The sequence below is a fragment of the Procambarus clarkii genome, chromosome 26, assembly GCF_040958095.1.
Source record: "Procambarus clarkii isolate CNS0578487 chromosome 26, FALCON_Pclarkii_2.0, whole genome shotgun sequence".
Taxonomy (NCBI): Eukaryota; Metazoa; Arthropoda; class Malacostraca; order Decapoda; family Cambaridae; genus Procambarus; species Procambarus clarkii.
In genome coordinates, this window is record NC_091175.1 from 15,369,272 (window position 1) to 15,391,008 (window position 21,737).

At 44.6% G+C, this 21,737-nt stretch overlaps 1 protein-coding gene across 3 annotated transcripts in view; it reads left to right on the forward strand.

The window, feature by feature from the left end:
• The window catches only part of LOC123756811 (uncharacterized), a 42,051-nt gene extending 22,892 nt beyond the window's left edge, over window positions 1-19,159 (forward strand). For all 3 annotated transcript variants that reach the window (XM_069331923.1, XM_045740175.2, XM_045740173.2), the window contains exons 2-5: window positions 786-1,915; window positions 4,453-4,670; window positions 16,713-16,849; window positions 17,290-19,159. In XM_069331923.1, coding sequence (XP_069188024.1) covers window positions 1,030-1,915; window positions 4,453-4,670; window positions 16,713-16,849; window positions 17,290-17,512 — 1,464 coding nt within the window. In that variant the 5' untranslated portion in view covers window positions 786-1,029 and the 3' untranslated portion in view covers window positions 17,513-19,159. The remainder of the gene's footprint in view (window positions 1-785; window positions 1,916-4,452; window positions 4,671-16,712; window positions 16,850-17,289) is intronic.
• Window positions 19,160-21,737: the final 2,578 nt, after the last annotated feature.

Sequence of the window (21,737 nt, forward strand, 5' to 3'; positions counted from 1 at the left end):
CTCCTTGTCCTCATATCTCAGCTCCTTGTCCTCATACCCCAGCTTCTTGTCCTCATATCCCAGCTCCTTGTCCTCATATCCCGGCTCCTTGTCCTCATATCCCAGCTCCTTGTCCTCATATCTCAGCTCCTTGTCCTCAGATCCTAACTCCTTGTCCTCATATCTCAGCTCCTTGTCCTCAGATCCCAACTCCTTGTCCTCATATCCCAGCTCCTTGTCCTCATATCCCAGCTCCTTGTCCTCATATCCCAGCTCCTTGTCCTCATATCCCAGCTCCTTGTCCTCATATCCCAGCTCCTTGTCCTCATATCTCCTACAAGTATACTACAGCTTCACTGGCTAAGCAGTTTTACCTAACCATAGCCTTCCCTGGCCTTCACGTCCCGGCATGACAGTTGAAACAATACTTAATAACGGTACGAGATTAATAGTGTCGCAGTTGGCTTGCGATGTTTTTTTCCAGGATAAGTTTCCCTCGATGTACAGCATAGATCCAAAGTGGGTGGGGGTAGCTGCTGCCCCGTCAGGAGTCTGTAACCCCTTTGGAGAGAGAGAGAGAGAGGGGGTGGGAAAGGGGAGGATTTGGGTTAGGAGACAATCAAGGTGTTGGAGATTAAGGTGAGGAGAGACGCGGAATATATAATCTAATTGCTTATACATATGGAAATTGTTAGTTATTATTGAATATGTGTTTGTTATTTTATATAGAGATGAGATGGGGGCTAAGCAGCATTAGATATTAGTTGACAGTGAATGTTTTGCTCTAATGTTAAATTATCTTTCAGGCTTAAATAAACAGTTTAGAAAAAACATTAAATTAAAAAACCTCCCATGCCATAAACGCTTATTTAGCTAAAATAAGCTGGATTTATCACCAGAGCTGGCGACTGTGGGGGGGATTACTGTGTACTGAACTGTGAGGGGTCACTGTACTGGACTGTGAGGTGGGGGGTTATTGTGTATTGGACTGTGAGGGGGTCACCGTACATTTGATTGTCAAGGAAGCTGGCAGCTGACGATGGTGGAGCCATGAACCAGGAGCCACAATCACCGTTGCTACAGACAGTGTGCCACGCTAGTCTGCTGACCTTGGTCACTCTGATGGCCGACCACGTGGAACAGCTTGACCAGGTGGGTCAACTCTCCCGTCTAGGCTTCAAGAAGGCCACCCACGAGTCTCTCAAGCTGCCGCAGACGAGATATGACGACCGGCTCCATCTGAGGAACAATGCTGAGACATTCAACGGCGATGCGGTCGAAGCTGAGAAACTCCTGCGGGATTCTTCAGACTTGTTGAGTGCGTCGGAAAAGTCTGAAGTCTTGTTTGGTGAAGGAGACACACGCGAGCTTCCCGATCTCGTTCTGCCTTGCGCTCCGATCTACAGGTTCGACGAGGAAGGGGAGATTTTTCAGCAAGTTAATACAATGACGCCCAGCAGTAGTGAAGATTGCGGGTACCACAGTGGTCCCTCTGAGGTGCACTACGACGATGCCCCTGTGTGTAACGACCACAGTAATGACCCTCTGACTCTATCTGTCACTCCCGACACGGAACTCGTCGACTCCTGGCCTGGTATAGATCGACTGTGCGTCGTCAGTGTCGACAGTGGCGCCTCGAACTCATCCCCGTTCATCACCTCGGCAGCGGAACTCCAGTCCTTCCCTAACATCGACGACACACCCACCGACATCATCCTAATGAACCAATCTAGCACTTTAAACGAGGACGAGACACAAGTTAACGCCAAGGTTATTCCGGATATTAACGTGATCGCTGAGACAGAAATGATGGCGGAGACGATTCCCAAGATCGACTTCCACGCCGCGTCCATTGAGCTCGTAGACGACTACCTCGAAGATCACTGTCCAGAGAACCAGCTGAGGGACCTCTCCACCACCGTCCTTGGAGACACAGGTTAGTCACCTTTCTCCAGTACCATGTTTCCACTTTCTTTCCAAATAATAATTACCTTAGTATAATTACAGGATGAGAGGTAAGCTCGTGGTGTCCCGTCTTCCCAATACTCTTTGTCATATAACGCTTTGAAACTACTGACGGTTTTGGCCTCCACCACCTTCTCACCTAACTTGTTCCAACCGTCTACCACTGTGTGCAAAAGAAAACTTTCTAATGTTTTTTTTCGGCGTCTCTGTTTCCTTAGCTTGAAACAATGTCATCTTGTTCGTGATGGTGCTGGTTTCAGGAATTCCTCCTTGTCAATTTGGTCGATTCCTGTTAGAATTTTGTACGTGGTGATCATATCACCTCTTTTTCTTCTACCTTCTAGTTTAGGCATGTTTAATGCCTGTAGTCTCTCTTCGTAAGTTTTGTTTTTCAGGTCCGGGAGCCATTTTGTAGCATGACGCTGCACCTTATCCAGTTTCTTTATGTGCTTCTGGAGGTTTGGGCACCACACACCTGCTGTACCACGCGTCATGTTGGAGGGACGGGGGGGGGGGTGGAAGGGAACTATCAGGGGGGTGGGAAGCGCCAAGCCATTACGACTACATAGCACTGGGAAGGGATCAGGATGAGGATTTGGGATGGGACGGTGGCAAAAGAATGGTGTCCAACCACTAGGACGGTCGGGGATTGAACGCCGACCTGCATGAAGCGAGACCGTCGCTCTACCATCCAGCCCAAGTGGTAATTGGTTAAGTTGCCCATGAGTTGTGTGTGTGTGTGTGTACTCACCTACTTGTGCTTGCGGGGGTTGAGCTTTGGCTCTTTGGTTCAGCCTCTCGTCCGTCAATCTACTGGTGTACAGTTTCCTGAGCTTCTCGAGCTCTATCATATCTACATCTGAAACTGTGTATGGAGTCAGCCTCCACCACATCACTTCCTAGTGAATTCCATTTACTGTACTCACCTATTTGTGCTTGTGGGGGTTGAACTCTGGCTCTTTGGTCCCTCCAACCCGCACTGTGTGTGCGTTCGTGTGTGTGTGTGTGTGTGCGTGTGTGCGTGTGTGTGTGCGCGCGCATGACGTTAACCAGCGAGTCATGTGCCAGAACAGTGTATAGTGGCGATGGGCTTCATTAGTTAATGGACTACGGCCTCTCTTGTTGATTGCCGGAAGACGTACATGCGCTGTTGGGTTTGATTGGCAGTTGGACTTGATGAATATCGGTTCCGGTAATGGCAAGTTGATGGCTTGTTGGGATCAATTCGGGATATCAGTTAGTTCACCCTCGTAAGATGCAAGATATTTTTTCTTTCAGGGATTGATTGATTGATGAAGATTAAGCCACCCAAAAGGTGGCACGGGCATGAATAGCCCGTAAGTGGTGGTCCTTTTGAGCCATTACCAGTATCATTAGCTGATACTGGAGATCTGTGGAGGTGCGACTGCACCCTGCGTGACGGGAGATGTCTCCCGGACCAAATGGTCCTTTCAGGGATATTCCCGCTCGGGTCCTGAACCTCTGGCTGGCCCGCTAAGTGTTACTTGTTTCTTGTTTCCGTCTTAGCCGGTTTATGAGTATTTATGACTTCAGTAAGATTTGGTGAATGTAGAGAAGTTGACAGAGAAGTTACGAAAAGAGTTCAATCGAATGATTAGAATGAGAGGAAATTATGGAGAAAAGGGGTTGTTGTTGTAATAGATTCAGCTACTCCGAACAAGTTCCAAGTAGCACGGGCTATGGTGAGCCCGTATGAGAAAAGGGGTGAACCAGGATGACTATATAGCACATGGAAGGAATACTAGGACAGGATAGCTGCTGGGATAGAAGGATAGAGGAAAGGAACGATACTCAACCACTTGGACGTTTGGGGATCGAACATGAACCTGCAAGAAGCGAGACCGTTGCTCTACCGACCAGTCCAGGTGGCTGAAATGAAGTATTTACCAATTTATGCGTTCCACAGTTCCCATAAAGGGACCAAATATATCAAAGGGTTAATTAACCTTTAGAATTGATTAGGCAGAGCCAGGGGAGGAAGGGGAGGGGAGAGGCAGGAACGATGAAAGTGGTGATAATTTGTTTGGTGGTTATACAAAGGGCGATTAGACGACGATGAGGATTCGAAAAGCCCAATTTTTTTTTTTTTTTCGTTGGGCTTTTCGAAAAAAAACAAAGAAAATATATAAAAAGACCATCGACCATTCACTCTGGGTTTGAAGAGTTGTGTTGGAAGGTGTTCAGTCCCCTACACTTGTCTTCCACGTGTATACTGACTGATCTGGACGGGAGACATTTCCCGTCATGCAGGGTGCACCTCCACAGATCTCCAGTATCATCTATTGATACTGGTAATGGCTCAAAAGGCTCACTTACGGGCTATTCATGCCCGTGCCACCTTTTGGGTGGCTTAATCTTCATCAATCAATCAATGACTCACCTCTCCAGCTGCATGACCTGGTGACCTTGTCCCCTATGTAGGTTTAATGTCCCATTTCGGTCGACTGACACCATGGTAATCCCCTGCACCCCTATTCTCCTTCTCAGCAAGTTGGCAGGGCTCTCGCTCCACCTCCTCCAGGAATTACGTGCAGGGACTCCTGAACGCCAGCCCGCAGGAGGTCTCCTACAGGAGGCAGCGAGTGCCTTTCCACACGGTGGTCTTCACGGAAAGGAAACCTTCCACCGGCGACGCCCTGGTCCTCAGTCTTGGCCTCTCAGCCCACGGCGCCAACACCATTCAAGACATCGCCTCCAGGAACCAGGTGAGGCTCTGGGCCACCAGCAGCACCACCACCTAACACAAAGTTTATTTTATTATTTATTTATATGGAAAGGAGTACTACCTCTGGCTGGAAGAAGGGGACCCTTAGCCTCGGAGGAACTCACTCATAATGCATTAGAGGGAATGTTTAGGTCCCCCTCCTTGAGGTGCTTCCGGGGCTTAGCGTCCCCGCGGCCCGGTCGTCGACCAAGCCTCCAATACAGTTTCTGTGTGCTTTTCTCCTACCACCCACCTTCCTTTTGTGTTTATATATATATATATATATATATATATATATATATATATATATATATATATATATATATATATATATATATATATATATACAAGAAGGTACATTGGCTTTGTGTGAGTACATAGCATTGATGTGTTTACATTCTTGTAAAGCCACTAGTACGCGCAGCGCTTCGCGCAGGTCGTTTATGACGTTGATGACACGTTTACACCTTGTGATAACAAGGTGTTATCACAAGGTGTAAAGATATCACAAGGCTATGCTCAGCCCATCCGCTTGATATGACAGTACTACACACAGTAACTATTTGTTGGGGAGTACCAGTATATATAGTGCTGTGTATATAGTGATGGACCGCCAGTATACCACTTTTTGTACTGCTAACTTTATAATATGAACTAAACTTAAATATACCTAGGCCTAATATAGTACACATGTGTACTATATTAGGGCCTCAGATATCGTGCATTAGGCCTAGGAAGGCTAGGTTAGTTTAAAATAATATAACTAAAAATCAAATTAGTTCAGCTTGTCTTTGCAACATAAGAAGAAAATAGATTTCCTGTTTGTCCAACTCAATAGTGCAGAGTTCTACTTTCTAATTGCGTTGTACGTCGGTACATGCACTATGGTCCTCACCGTTACTATTAAGTACTTCCAAAACAAGAAGATGGGCTGACATATTGGTACTTTCCACCAAATACTTACCATAAGTACTTACTATAAGTACTTTCGTTTTAGCATGATGGTCTGGTACCTTGTGTTCTGCAGAGTTGTTAATTTCCCGGTGCTGAGGACAGGAAGTCTGCTCTTAGGCTTATCGACGTCCCCCCCTCCCCACCCACCCACCCCTTCCCCCCCTTCCTAGGTCAACTACTGACCCTCCCCCCGGGATGCAACCCACAATAGCTGCCTAACTCCCCGGTACCTATTTTACTACAAGATGAACAGATACATCAGGTGAAAGTAAACGTCCCCCATCCGTTGGCCCTGGGATTCAACCCTATATCCCTCGGTTGTGAGTCGCGAGCGTAGACCATTGTGCTGTAAGACGCTTATTTGTCCGTAATGTTATTATCAAAGAGATGAATACTTGGTACGGCGAGTGTACTCACCTAGTTGTACTCACCTAGTTGTGCTTGCGGGGGTTGAGCTCTGGCTCTTTGGTCCCGCCTCTCAACTGTCAATCAACAGGTGTACAGATTCCTGAGCCTACTGGGCTCTATCATATCTACACTTGAAACTGTGTATGGAGTCAGCCTCCACTACATCACTGCCTAATGCATTCCATTTGTCAACCACTCTGACACTAAAAAAGTTCTTTCTAATATCTCTGTGGCTCATTTGGGCACTCAGTTTCCACCTGTGTCCCCTAGTGCGTGTTCCCCTTGTGTTAAATAGCCTGTCTTTATCTATCCTGTCGATTCCTTTCAGAATCTTGAATGTGGTGATCTTGTCTTGAATGTGTGTGTGTGTGTGTGTATGTGCGTGTGCGTGTGCGTGTGCGTGTGTGTGTGTGTGTGTGTGTGTGTGTGTGTGTGTGTGTGTGTGTGTGTGTGTGTGTGTGTGCGTGCGTGTGTGTGTACTCAAACTGTAACTGTCTAAAAATATAACCAAACGCAATGAGTTTTTGTTTTATAAATTTAATGAGAGAACCTGAGACGCAAAAAAAAAATTAGGTTTGTTTATTATTCATTCACTCAACTTCCCCTTCCCCACCCCTCCCCCTCCCCCTCCCCCCTCCCCCTCCCCTCCCCCTCCCCTCCCCCTCCCCTCCCCCACGACTACCCCCCCCCCCCCCACCTTTCCCATCCCAGCACACGAATATTCCTACATCTGAGGTCTCCCAGCCTCCCGACTCATCTCCGTCTCCTCATTCATCTCCCATCCTGATCACCCACTTACCAGCATCCTCACTCACCTCCCTCTCATCTCTAACGCCTCCTCACTTTCTTCCCCCATTCACTCACTCATTGCCTCCTCGTGTTCCTCCCCATGTTCTCTCTCTCTCTCACTCCTTCTCTCACAAGACAAATGTGTCTACATCTGGAAGAGGCAACAATTTAGCATCTCAGCAGAGAGGGATTATCTTTGGTGGAGGCTTAACGAGGCAGTATAGAGCACTGTGAATAGTTTTTCTCCCGTTGTGTTGTTCCTCTTTAGCTTAATTTTTGTGTTGTTCTGTGTTATCAAAACCATCTTCAGATTAGTCTTTTTTTTATTATAATTAAATTAGTGTCTTTGTTTGTGGGGATAAAGAGAGCAGTGCAGCTTCTGGCTGGGAACCACGGGTGTAGCCCCCTGTGTCTCTACACTCTGGGACCCCCGAGTGTAGCCCCCTGTGTCTCTACACTCTGGGCCCGAGTGTAGCCCCCTGTGTCTCTACACTCTGGGACCCCCGAGTGTAGCCCCCTGTGTCCCTACACTCTGGGACCCAAGAGTGTAGCCCCCTGTGTCCCTACACTCTGGGACCACCGAGTGTAGCTCCCTGTGTCTCTACACTCTGGGACCCCCGAGTGTAGCTCCCTGTGTCCCTACACTCTGGGACCCCCGAGTGTAACTCCCTGTGTCCCTACACTCTGGGACCACCGAGTGTAGCCCCCTGTGTCCCTACACTCTGGGACCCCCGAGTGTAGCCCCCTGTGTCCCTACACTCTGGGACCCCCGAGTGTAGCCCCCTGTGTCCCTACACTCTGGGACCCCCGAGTGTAGCCCCCTGTGTCCCTAAACTCTGGGACCCCCGAGTGTAGCCCCCTGTGTCCCTACACTCTGGGACCCCCGAGTGTAGCTCCCTGTGTCCCTACACTCTGGGACCCCCGAGTGTAGCCCCCGTGTCCCTACACTCTGGGACCCCCGAGTGTAGCCCCCGTGTCCCTACACTCTGGGACCCCCGAGTGTAGCCCCCGTGTCCCTACAGGGAGAGTACATCGTAAACGTTCAAGCATAAATCAACAGTGAATTCACTCACCCTTCAGAACAATGGCCCGTCATTGAACCTCACATGTTATGAAGTGACAACATCTCTAATTGCAAGGTGAACTGGCCATTACAATGCCTTTGAAACCATTGTGCTGCTACTCCCCCCTCCCCCCCCCCCCCCCTGGCCCACAGTGTGTGTGCGTGGACTTACCTAGTTACTTACCTAATTGTGCTTGCGGGGGTTGAGCTCTGGCTCTTTGGTCCCGCCTCTCAACTGTCAGTCAACTAATGTACAGGTTCCTGTGTGTCATGCAACACCTGCAACACCTACGATGCAGGTGTTGGCGGGCAACTTGGTTCCATCCTGCACAAACAAGACTGTTGTGTTCTTTACCTTGAAGATCTTTCCTTGCAGCGTTGCCAAAGGTCGTTGCCGGAGATATTTTTTTCTGGAGTCTTGACTTTCCAGGTCAATTTGTCCGCCCTTTTTAGTGCTAAATTTAGTTGGAGAGTCTCGCGTCATTCGTTTACTCCTCTTCCTCCTCCTCCTCCTCCTCCTCCTCCTCCTCCTCCTCCTCCTCCTCCTCCTCCTCCTCCTCCTCCTCCTCCTCCTGTTGCTTCTCTCCTTTCTCCTCCTTATCAACACCTCACACCAGGACGTTCCTGTGAAAAAATCGATAGATTTTTAGCACTTAAATGCAGATGAAGAGTCAAATGATTATGCTCTCTCTCTCTCTCTCTCTCTCTCTCTCTCTCTCTCTCTCTCTCTCTCTCTCTCTCTCTCTCTCTCTCTCTCTCTCTCTCTCTCTCTCTCTCTCTCTCTCTCTCTCGCTCATCCACTTCGGCTGGACGGTAGAGCGACAGTCTCGCGTCATGCAGGTCGGTGTTCAATCCCCGACCGTCCACCAAGTGGTTGGGCACCATTCCTTGCTCCCCGTCCCATCCCAAATCCTGACCCCTTCCCAGTGCTATATAGTCGTACTGGCTTGGCGCTTTCCCCTGATTGATCTCTTTCCCTTCTCTCAAATATTGCAGTTTTATTTCGAGTTGTTGTTTTCAATTATACAATAACAAAAACATTGCCGGAGCGACTGTCGTCACAGGCGACGCCAGAGTCTTCCCAGACCTCGTCGTTCATGTCTCGTGTGTGTCTTGAGGTCACTACCTCAGTCTTGAGGTCACTACCTCAGTCTTGAGGTCACTACCTCAGTCTTGAGGTCACTACCTCAGTCTTGAGGTCACACCCTCAGTCTTGAGGTCACACCCTCAGTCTTGAGGTCACACCCTCAGTCTTGAGGTCACTACCTCAGTCTTGAGGTCACAACCTCAGTCTTGAGGTCACACCCTCAGTCTTGAGGTCACACCCTCAGTCTTGAGGTCACTACCTCAGTCTTGAGGTCACTACCTCAGTCTTGAGGTCACTACCTCAGTCTTGAGGTCACAACCTCAGTCTTGAGGTCACAACCTCAGTCTTGAGGTCACACCCTCAGTCTTGAGGTCACAACCTCAGTCTTGAGGTCACAACCTCAGTCTTGAGGTCACTACCTCAGTCTTGAGGTCACACCCTCAGTCTTGAGGTCACTACCTCAGTCTTGAGGTCACTACCTCAGTCTTGAGGTCACTACCTCAGTCTTGAGGTCACACCCTCAGTCTTGAGGTCACACCCTCAGTCTTGAGGTCACTACCTCAGTCTTGAGGTCACAACCTCAGTCTTGAGGTCACAACCTCACAGTCTTGAGGTCACAACCTCAGTCTTGAGGTCACAACCTCAGTCTTGAGGTCACAACCTCAGTCTTGAGGTCACTACCTCAGTCTTGAGGTCACTACCTCAGTCTTGAGGTCACAACCTCAGTCTTGAGGTCACAACCTCAGTCTTGAGGTCACTACCTCAGTCTTGAGGTCACAACCTCAGTCTTGAGGTCACAACCTCAGTCTTGAGGTCACAATCTCAGTCTTGAGGTCACAACCTCAGTCTTGAGGTCACAACCTCAGTCTTGAGGTCACAACCTCAGTCTTGAGGTCACAACCTCAGTCTTGAGGTCACAACCTCAGTCTTGAGGTCACAACCTCAGTCTTGAGGTCACAACCTCAGTCTTGAGGTCACAACCTCAGTCTTGAGGTCACAACCTCAGTCTTGAGGTCACAACCTCAGTCTTGAGGTCACTACCTCAGTCTTGAGGTCACAACCTCAGTCTTGAGGTCACAACCTCAGTCTTGAGGTCACAACCTCACAGTCTTGACGTTACAACCTCACAGTCTTGACGTTACAACCTCACAGTCTTGACGTTACAACCTCACAGTCTTGACGTTACAACCTCACAGTCTTGACGTTACAACCTCACAGTCTTGACGTTACAACCTCTCTCCTACTACTTCCTCTTTCTCTCTTCGCCTCCTCTCTTGACCTTAACACTTTGGCTGGTCGGTATAGCGCGACTTGACTTTTGTGCAGGTTCGATCCCAGATAGTCGAAGTGGTTGGGCATCATTCCTTCCCTCCGTCCTAGCGCGGATTATTATCCTCATATCCCTTTTGAGTGGTATATATATATAGTCGCCCCTTTGTCCTCATCATTGCCCACTGTACCTCCTTCTTCCACCTCCTTCTCCTCTTCCACCTCCTTCTCCTCTTCCACCTCCTTCTTCTCCTCTTCCACTTCCTTCTCGTTATCCTCCTCTTCCACCTCATCCTCCTCCTCTTCCTTCAGCTTTCGCCACTATTTTAGATCATCTAGTTACTCCCCGACGTCGGGAATTAGCGTCACAGAATAACTAAGTTACCCTTCCCCCTCGGGCTGCTGTTGAGTCTTCCCACATCTTCTCTCCTTAATTTTGCATCATTGCTCCCTGCTCTGTAGTCTCTATTTCGGTTCGCGCCAGTTATCTGTAATTTTCTATTTTATATATTTTATTTTTAAATTAAAATAAATGTAATTTGTTGGAAATGATTAATCTGTCAATATTAGATTTTTATTTTCATTAATTGTTTAGACTTACTAAAATATTATAATTTGATTTATATTAAATACGTTCAGTTACATATTTATTGGAATCACAATAGCGTAATATTTCAAATGATCATTTTCACAAGGTCCGTGACGAGGGTTCGAGTCAATTTCAACTTGACAGTAGTAGAGTAAACAGAACAGTCCGTGTGTGTGTTGTGCGTGGTGCTACTCTCAGAGTGTAGATGGCGCGGACGTCTTCAAAGGTACATTAATTTAGCAGCGAGCTGAGTACGAGGGTCGTGACTAATTACTCGGTGGGTGGTGTAGGCATCATGATGATAAAAAAATGTTTTCTGGGATATAAAAAGTTATTTACATGGATATGTATTTGTGTATATATATGCATATGTGTCCTCCATGTTGGGACGTGTTGTGAGAGGTAGAAGAAGCTGGGAAAGGGTGACTATTACATTCAGCATCCGTGAAATTCAGAGGAAACTTTACGCTTCTGTTCTCATTCAATTTCTCCATTTGCGAGTTTCAATTTCGCGTCTGATTCCATTTCATTTTCAAAAGATGTCACTTTTTACAGTTGGTGGAAAATATAACCAAGACAAAAATGTGTAAATAGTTTTTTTTAGAATAGATTGGAATCAAATGGATTATCTTTCATGTGCTTGAACGAGCAGCGAGACAAGGACTTCAACCTAAGGCTAATACTACATCCTCGTGATGTTATGATGCTTCAGTTTACCTTTCAAATGCCTTCCCATTTTCTTTATTGTCATTCCTCGCTATCTCTCTTCTCGTCTACCTTACTGTCTATTTTACCTATCTACAAATTGTCCCTTCCTCTGTACCAACATACTTCATTTGATGTCTCTTTCCCCTTCCTTCTCTCTTCCTCTTCCTCTCTCTCTCTCCTTCAGAGGCCGTGGGAGATGTAAGGGACGCCTCTATGATATGAATCAATACCACACAGCCTCGTGCGGCTGCTGTGTGGGAGCTTGCACCCTCCATTCCAGGAGGCACCGTGGGAGAGAGGAATGGAGAGGGCGGGAGACAAAGCAGGAAGAGTTGGAGAAAGAGAGTGGCGTCTTGATCCTAGAGTTCCGGGAGGCGGAGGTCCCAGCGAGAGAGGCGAGCAAGTGGAACTGAGGACCACACTGGGAGACTTGAGAACGAGAAGGGAAAAAATAGAATGAAAGAAAATAATTGAAAATTATAGCGTAAATAGATAAGGAATATATTCATATATACAAATAATGAATGCGAGAATGTTAACAAGAATCACTAAAGGAGGAAGAATATGCAGATGCTACCAGACGAAACTTTTCATAATTACACAAAAACACCAGAACCAATGAACGAGCAAAAGCCCTATTGCCTCATACGAGGCTGCTTCCTATTTATATCCACCCAAACTCATATATATATGTCTAACCTACGCTTGAAGCAATCATATCTGAGCGACATTGTTTAAAGTGTTGTTTACTTAGATATAACCTACAGTTAAGCTGTAAAGTAAGTCGGGAGATGTGTACTCGAGTTTACCTTAGCCCCTGGACTAAGTTCAGAACAAAAGTATGTTTACTGGTTGGTCAGAAAGCGGTTTTGGTGGCCTTAATAATCCTCCAGAATGTTGTTGTTGTTTTAGATTCAGCTACACGGATCCAAAAGTTCCAAGTAGCACGGGCTATGGTGAGCCCATAGTGAACTTACCTGGCACACGAACGGGGCCAGTAGCACGGGCTATGGTGAGCCCGTAGTGGACTTACCTGGCACAGGAGCGGGGCAAGTAGCACGGGCTATGGTGAGCCCGTAGTGGACTTACCTGGCACAGGAGTGGGACAAATAGCACGGGCTATGGTGAGCCCGTAGTGGACTTACCTGGCACAGGAACGGGGCTGTATGTGATCCTCCAGAAGCAGACAGGCCTTAAGCACCAAACCACAAAGAGAGAGCATATACGAATCCACTTACGAAACCTGTACATCTTCCAACAATCAAGTCGGCTTTGTTTGCATGCATTAAACAGTTTACAAGCTTGGAATCCACAACCAAAGCTATTTATTGTCATAACCCCGTAATGCTTCGAAGCTCAAAGACTGTTTAATAGATGTAAACAAAGCCGCCATGATTGTTGAAAGATGTACGGGTTTCGTAAGTGAATGTATAAATGCTAGATGAATCCTGGCCCGCTGGACTCGTACTCACACTCAAGACCTCCTTCTCACTCACCTGAAGGAGGACCAGATGGCTCCACTCCTTCCTTCCTACCTCTCTCCCTTCCTACCTCCCGTTAGTCTTCGCCCCATCAACCTCTGAGGGGAATATAAAGACCATACCGTTGATTAATGTATATAGAAACACTGAGATAACGACTGTTCCTGAACAAATAGCCTGGCTGTCTCACAACGGAAAGATTGATGATATTCTGGAGATATATAAGAATTTTCCACCAAGATTGTTCTGAATGTCTATTGCAAATAGTCTGTGTACCTAGTCATGCAGGTATTTGTGTGTATGTCTGGTAACATACTGTATATGTAAAGGAAGACATGTATATGTTTATCACTCAGAATGTTCGGTAATATGTTTATTTTTTGTGATGTGTATATATATATATATATATATATATATATATATATATATATATATATATATATATATATATATATATATATATATATGTCGTACCTAGTAGCCAGAACGCACTTCTCAGCCTACTATGCAAGGCCCGATTTGCCTAATAAGCCAAGTTTTCATGAAATAATTGGTTTTCGACTACCTAACCTACCTAACCTAACCTTTTCGGCTACCTAATCTAACCTAACCTTTTCGGCTACCTAACCTAACCTAACCTATAAAGAAAGGTTAGGTTAGGTTAGGTAGGGTTGGTTAGGTTCGGTCATATATCTACGTTAATTTTAACTCCAATAAAAAAAACTTGACCTCATACATAATGAAATAAGTAGCTTTATCATTTCATAAGAAAAAAATTTGAGAAAATATATTCATTCAGGAAAACTTGGCTTATTAGGCAAATCGGGCCTTGCATAGTAGGCTGAGAAGTGCATTCTGGCTACTAGGTACGACATATATATATATATATATGTCGTACTTATATATATATATTTATATATATATATATATATATATATATATATATATATATATATATATATATATATATATATATATATATGACAATGTCAGACCTTCTGAAGATGTATTTAATATACGAAAGTACTTAAGGAAATTTCCTGTTTCATTTTTCCTCCGTGGTCTGACATTGTCACATTCTTAATCACGTGTTTATTTTCGTGATATACACACACATATATATATATATATATATATATATATATATATATATATATATATATATATATATATATATATATGAACACGTTATACTGAACGGGGTGAGAATAGCTTGAGCTACATCCCTTTGTGAATCTACACCTCAATAAACTTATTTCAATTCAATTCAGTTCAAACCCATAATTTAACTTACATAGTTTACTGACTCATCAGCAAGTAAACAGTACCCACTAAGCATAGTTCAGGACTAAAGCAAACTCCCAGTATATACTTCCCTGAATAATAAGTCATACATTCCGGTATACATATCAAATGCTAAGATACAATTGTAATAATAAGAAAGATAAACTGGTTCCGTGCGCCGGAGGTCAAGCCAGGCCAAGCTGACAAGATAATTACTTGAATGCATTTTCTAAAGTTTCCGCTGAAGTTGTCAACCCGAGCCAAGCGAGAAGAGTTAATTAGTTTTCCCCCATTTTCTAAAGTTAGCGCTTGAGATTCGCGTTCAACTTATCAGGAGAGGGTAAGTTCTCCACCTAACTCCACTTTGTAAACACAGATATCTGGGTCAGTAGGTTCTGTAAGTATATGATAGTAACATCAAGCTGTCGACGCCTCCTTTCCCCTCTATGGAACCTTGACCAGCTTGGAGCACTGCCAAGCTTGCTTGAGATACAGCCTCGCTAGGAGCCTGAGAGAGGGCTTGATTTTGCTTAAGGCAGAGAGTGAGGTAGGAGAGAAGCTGTGGATTTCAGGTCACCAATCTTTCACTGTTGTCGGAAACGAGAGAGATTATTTGATCCATTTGGCCTCGAGTGTAAAGCGACCACCTCGCTTTTTTGTAGAACGAAAGTTCTATCCCAAGCATCTAAGTTCCTTAACCTCGTCCTCATATCCCAGCTCCTATCCAGGCTTCATATCCCTTCCAAATGCTATATATTTGTATAGTCGTACTGAAGTTAATCACAGCTGACTTATAAAATTAAGCTAAATATGGTTTAACATTACAAATAAAACATAATTTTCTACCTAAAATAGATAGGCTTACGTTTGTTGTTGGGCTTAAGGCTTATCAACCTCTGGGGGAATATAAAGGCTTATCAGCCTCTGGGAGCATTATTAAGGCTTATCAACCTCTGGGGAATTATTAAGGCTTATCAACCTCTGGGGGATTATTAAGGCTTATCAACCTCTGGGGGATTATTAAGGCCACAACAATAGTTTACTGACCAACCAACAAGTATACTTTAGTCCTGAACATTGTCCAGGACTAAAGTATACTCTCCTGTGTGTATATTTATATATACACAGAGTAGCGGAGTATACCTCTCGGGGCGATATATATATTTCTAGTGCGAACACAGGAACCTGTGCTGCTGGGAACTAGGTGAATATTTTAATAGTTCGTCCCACGCTGATGGGTGACGTAGAAGCGTTTGTTTACATGGCAACTTGTCCAAACAAATGAGCATCAAGCAGAGAGATCCTGTATATATGTTAATTGCACATATAATACATTATTGTTTTTCCTTGCTTGTACCTGTTTATATAAATTGAAAGCGTCTGTTTGCTCTATACGTTATATTCAATATTTTTTATCATAACGATTTGAAAGATTATTTGCATTTATTATCAGAGATTTGGATGAATATAAACAGGAGCTGCCTCCTTTTTATATATTGGACAAAATATAAACATTGCTAATATGTAAACATTGGCCAATATATACTATTGGCCAGCGACGACTGTGTGTGCCAGCCCATATGCCTAATTCAATCGTATTAACATAACATGGCCTAAATTGGCGAAATTTGAACTCGATTTTTGTAGCCATTAAAACTACTGTTATTATAAGTTAATGGTTGTGTTTATGTGGGGTAAACTGTTAAGAGACGAGCACCATATGTTGCCACTTCAACCTGTTTTAGGATTCATCAAGCATTTAAGTCACCACTTACGAAATCTGTACATCTTTCTATGCTCAGGAGCAACTTAGTCTTTCTTAGATAGTTTACAAGCTTCGCAACTCTACGAGGTCGCTCTTGACCCAAAGTTATAATTGTTACAAGCAACTTTGAAGCGCCTACGAGGTTAATTAATTATTTAATAAGTAAAACCTAACCATAGTTGAGGAAAGATGTACAGGTTTCGTAAGTTTGTATATGTTTAGTGAATCCTGGTAGTGCCTCGTGCAGTGTTCCCAAACACCTTCAAATCCACGTATAATTTGGAGTGTAAAATACACATGCACCTAACAGTTGCTCGACAACAACATCGCTGGCAATTATTGGACAACACACATTGATAAAATATATCATAACTAATAATAAAATATTACTGTTTGAACTATAAAAACACGTGATGGAGCGGCTGACAATTACTATAATAAATAATTTTTTGTTCATTACCATTGTGTGACGATATTACAGTTCTGAGCAGCTGCTGGACGTCCAATTAACTCGTCTATTTTAAGCATGATAAACATCAGAACGTGTATATACACACACACACACACCCATCCTCTTCCTACTCCACCTCACCACAGAACTTTCCAATCTCATCATGCTCACTAACATGGTGTCCCCCTTCACCAGGGAGCAGCCAGGGAGCGCCTACAGCAGCAGGGAGAGATGCTACCGTCGGAAAATAGACTGACGAGACAGTGCGAGTCTTGTGGAGTCTCCCCTGAAGACTGCCTCAAGAAGCTGGGTCTTCACTCTGACCATGTCGGGTAACTAACGCATTTTGGGAGAATCTAAGCCATTCTTGAGGCCTTTATGATGCCTTGAGGTCTTTACGTCTTGAGGCCTTTACGTCTTAAGACCTTTACGTCTTGGGATCTTGTAGTTATCTTTCATCCCCCTTGGCGGTGTGTTTAACACTATCTTGTACGGGAAGTGTAAAATTCCAGCTTTCAGAAAACATGTTTAGTGTTAAACATTGTTCACACAGTATAATAAGGTAATATAATTTTCCTAAAGCCGCGTTTGGTCCTTTTTATATGCTAAACTTATTGTAACAGAAGGGCAGTTACTCTCAGCTTTTCTACTAGCATCAAGACCCCAGACATAGGTCATGTTTTCCATGAAGTTCTTAGATGCAACCAAATATTAAGTGAAAGACAATTATTCCTTATAACCACTGAATCTGAATTGTAATCTAATGTTCCAGATCGCTGACTCCCTCCCCAAAGAGTGAACGCCTCTTGCAGTTCTTCAGAAACATCCAGCCAGTGGTTCCACGCCCACTCCACGCCCACACGCCTTGTGGCTCCGACCCTCAGCTCGATCAAACGCAGCAGCAGCCAGCTACGAGGTGCCAGAGTCGAAGTCTGACAAGCTCTCCCGCGCACTCGAGCGGGGACGGTAGGAAGCCTCGCCTCAACACCTTCTGAGATTAAGCCATATCCTCGTCAGATTGTCCCTAACAGTGAGGACTCTTTAAGTCTTGTGCTGTAGCCTCGACTTTTTGTACATTGTGCTACCTGGGTACTGTATGTGGGGCAGCATTTTTCACTCCTGGAAGTGGACCCCTTAGCATCGAAATCACCAGAAGGTTCCTGCCCCCTTGGAACCGAGTACACCAGATGGTTACTGACCCGTTATGATCGAAGTCACCTGAGGGTTTCGGACTCCCTTAGGATCGAAGTCGCCAAATATTTTCTAATCCCTTATGATCGAGGTCACTAAAGGGTTTCTAACCCCTTACGATTGAAGACACAAGTGGGGTTTCTCAAAACATACTCTTGTCACTTCAAGCAACGTATTCACAGAGGTGTGTAGGTGCCAACCTCAAGCGCAAACCCACAAGAAACCTTTGAAGCTAAAGATCTATCAAAATGCGTTGTCGCGCAAAAGAATCACGATGTCCAGCAAAGTGATTCTGGAGAACCGTTTAAAAGTTTAGCGGAGAACCACTAAACTTCGTGGAACATGAAGGCGAGAGAGAGAGAGAGAGAATGAATCTTCGCTCGGCACCCATGTAAGTGCCTTGGATGGTCTCTCTTTAGACAAGGAGAGACAATAAAACAGTTAAACTTAGACGAAAGGAAACCTCTTCTAAAAGCTCGATAAAGCTTAGTGTAAATAGGAAAAAATGGTGGGAAACGTACCCATGTGTACCATCTTTTGTATTGTTGGTGGACCGACACGAGAGCTTTACTATAGAACACGAGAACTTTATAGTGTGACATGAGAGCTTTATAGTGTGACACGGGAGCTTTATAGTGTGACATGAGAGCTTTACAGTGTAACACCAAGCTTTACCATGTGGCAAGAGAGCTTTACAGTGTGACACGAGACCTTTTCAGTTGACATGAGAGCTTTATAATGTGACACCAGAGTTTTATGTATTGTTACTAATAGTACTCAAATAGAACCAAAGAATTATCAAAATATTTTGATACACGTAAATGACATTAGCTAAGTGTTCATATATATATATTATTACATTTATAATATATATTTACAATGTATATTTACGAGTCCCCCCACCTCCACCCTCCTCGTATAACTTGAATGTTTTCTGTGACGTACATAGACACTTTAGCTTTTGAAATAGATGTTATCTTCCCTCACAAACATAATCAATATATTTATATATGGCTAGTATAGCATTATATACATGAAACGATATTGCTAAACGCTGGCTTGATATCCTGACCCTTGTGTATCCTCAAGAGCGGAAATCATTGGTGTACTTGTAGCCTAGTTAGCCTTTATGATTTCCAATATCATTATGCTTGCCTTTTGTGACTATCTGTTGCTAGTTGTTAAGGCTGATTGAGTGACGTCGCTCGTGCCAGGATAAAACAGAGAGCGAGAAGTATTAAAGGTAATTACATCAGCATGTGTGTTTAATCTATACAATAAACACATATTATTTCCAAGGTTTGTATGGGTGTGTTTGACCAAGGCTGCAATTTGTGGAAACACAAGTGTGATGTTAGGCTGTATCCTGTAATCAATACAGTTGTGACAAGAATACAAGCGTGTTGCTACGCTGTATCCTGTAATCAATAAAACAGTGACAAGAACTTTTAGTCATGCGTTTGTATCCTACAAATCAATAGTGACTGGTTGTTGTTAGTGTTATAGATTCAGCTACTCGGAACAAGTTCCAAGTAGCACGGGCTATGGTGAGCCCGTAACTTACCTGGCACAGGAGCGGGGAGTGACTGGTATATTACAGCTGTTTTATGCAACGGTAGAACCTCTCTCTCCTACTTAGAACGCCTCTCTCCCACCACCTTCCCACGGTAGTGGTCCTCTCTCCCACCTCCTACGTTGTTATTCCATACTCCCAGACAGTTTTTAATCTGTCCAGATGGTTCTGAGTCAAGTCGACTGTTTCCTCTGCAGTGTGGTGGGTGTTGGGTGTCGTCGAGGTAGCTGCAGTGTGGTGGGTGTCGTCGAGGTAGCTGCAATGTGGTGTGTGTTGGGTGTCGTCGAGGTAGCTGCAGTGTGGAGGGTGTTGGGTGTCGTCGAGGTAGCTGCAGTGTGGTGGGTGTTGGGTGTCGTCGAGGTAGCTGCAGTGTGGTGGGTGTCGTCGAGGTAGCTGCAATGTGGTGTGTGTTGGGTGTCGTCGAGGTAGCTGCAGTGTGGTGTGTGTTGGGTGTCGTCGAGGTAGCTGCAGTGTGGTGGGTGTTGGGTGTCGTCGAGGTAGCTGCAGTGTGGTGGGTGTCGTCCAGGTCATACCAGGGAAACAATATGGTTTATAGGTCAACAGATCCATCTATCTAGTAACTTTGTTTGTATTCACACTTTGAGCCTCAACCTGATATTGACAGCATGTCAGTTAACTAAAATGTGATTAAATACATGTGTTTAGACTTTGTTGCAAACTCTCACTCTCTCTCTCTCTCTCTCTCTCTCTCTCTCTCTCTCTCTCTCTCTCTCTCTCTCTCTCTCTCTCTCTCTCTCTCTCTCTCTCTCTCTCTCTCTCTCTCTCTCTCTCTCTCTCTCCCAGAGATCAGACTCTCTGACCTCCCCTTACTCTCCTCCTGACCCCCTTACTCTCTCCCTGACCTCTGACCCCCCCCCCCCCGTCTCCCTAACCTCTGACCTTTAAGCTATTTTTACATTATGTGAGGCGCATGGCATCAAAATACTCGCTGGCACCTCGATGAGTGACGTCAAGCAGTGCCAAGAATACAGCTGTAGCATAGGGTCTCGGTAGCACAGTTGGCTTCGTTCTCGACTCACAATCGAGAATTCTGGGAGGGACAGAAATGGTTGGGCTCGTTTTCTATCACCTAATACTCCTGTTCACCTAGCAGTAAATAGGTACTCAGGAGTCAGCTCGTTGTGGGGCTGCGTCCTGGGGATGGCTCACCCCCGACACAGTGAATTATTATTATTGTTATATTTATGTCACATACTTCACACCAGAGGGCCACCATCTCCCTTGTGGCCCAGAACCCGGGACCAGGAACCGAGGACGCAGCGGACGGTCTCTGGATCATCACGCTGAGGCGCTGGAAGAAGCAACTAGCTACTCTGGATTCATTTGTTGCATCAACGCGATAAGATATGCATACATATTGTTTATTTAAGTTGCAAACATACAAACGTCCTAGAGAATATAGTTCTTCAATTAAAAATATACGAACAAAATTACATACAAAATATTAGCTAGGAATAACAATAATTAAAAATTCAAAGATTGATAATAATAAATATAAATTAAAACGCTGAAACAATGTGATTTTAAATAAAGATATACAAAGTATCAAAATATATTAACGACCTTACAGCCTACTTGCAGAGGTCGCAATTAGCGTATAAACAATGCAACCCGTCCTCGACTCAAGTCCATTACATTCAGCGGTCAACCCCACAGACGCATTCATAAATTTTAACACGCTGTTCATTCAAAACGGGAATTTTCTCAAGTATAAATTAATATTATAATATATTAGCATATTGTGTATATATAGACATAGGTTAGGTTAGGTTAGGTTAGGTGTTTAGGTTCTGTTGGCGATTATTTGTATTTGTAGTACGTGGGTGAAGCATTTATAGCGTTGCAGCTTAGTGTAAAGCTTAGTGTAAGCTTTACAAAAAAATTGCAAAATTTTACAAAATTCGTCAGTGAAGCACTTGTTCCGGATATGTTCGAACGTCAGCAGTTGTGAGTCGTGTGTAAACCGCTTTTCATTCATAAACAGGGGGTTTGGCGGGTGCATGGAATCACTTTTGGATCTTTGTTTGGAGGACGGGCTGAACAATGCGGGAGTGAACAGCTCTGAGCTGTTTAACTCGGGGTCTCGTTTTACTCATTGAAATTCGACTCCCTAGTGTGAGGTCCCGTCTAAACGACCCGGAGATCAGTGTAGTTAATGTAATTGAAGTGAGCAGTTGACTTGTCGTTTCCTGGGGATCCAATTATAGACGAGGACGCAGCTTAACTCAAGAGGCAAACCTACACGGTAAGACATACCCATAATACATCGTATTTTGACGTATGAAAGCACTACGGTTAAAAACTGGTGTGATATTTAGCGTAGCAGCTCGCAAAATTGACCTGATGTCCCGTTTTCTATTTTTGGGTCCTTTTTTTAGGTTTGGGGAATTTAGTACATCATTTTTGTGACGTTGTGATAAGTGGAGAGGAATAGG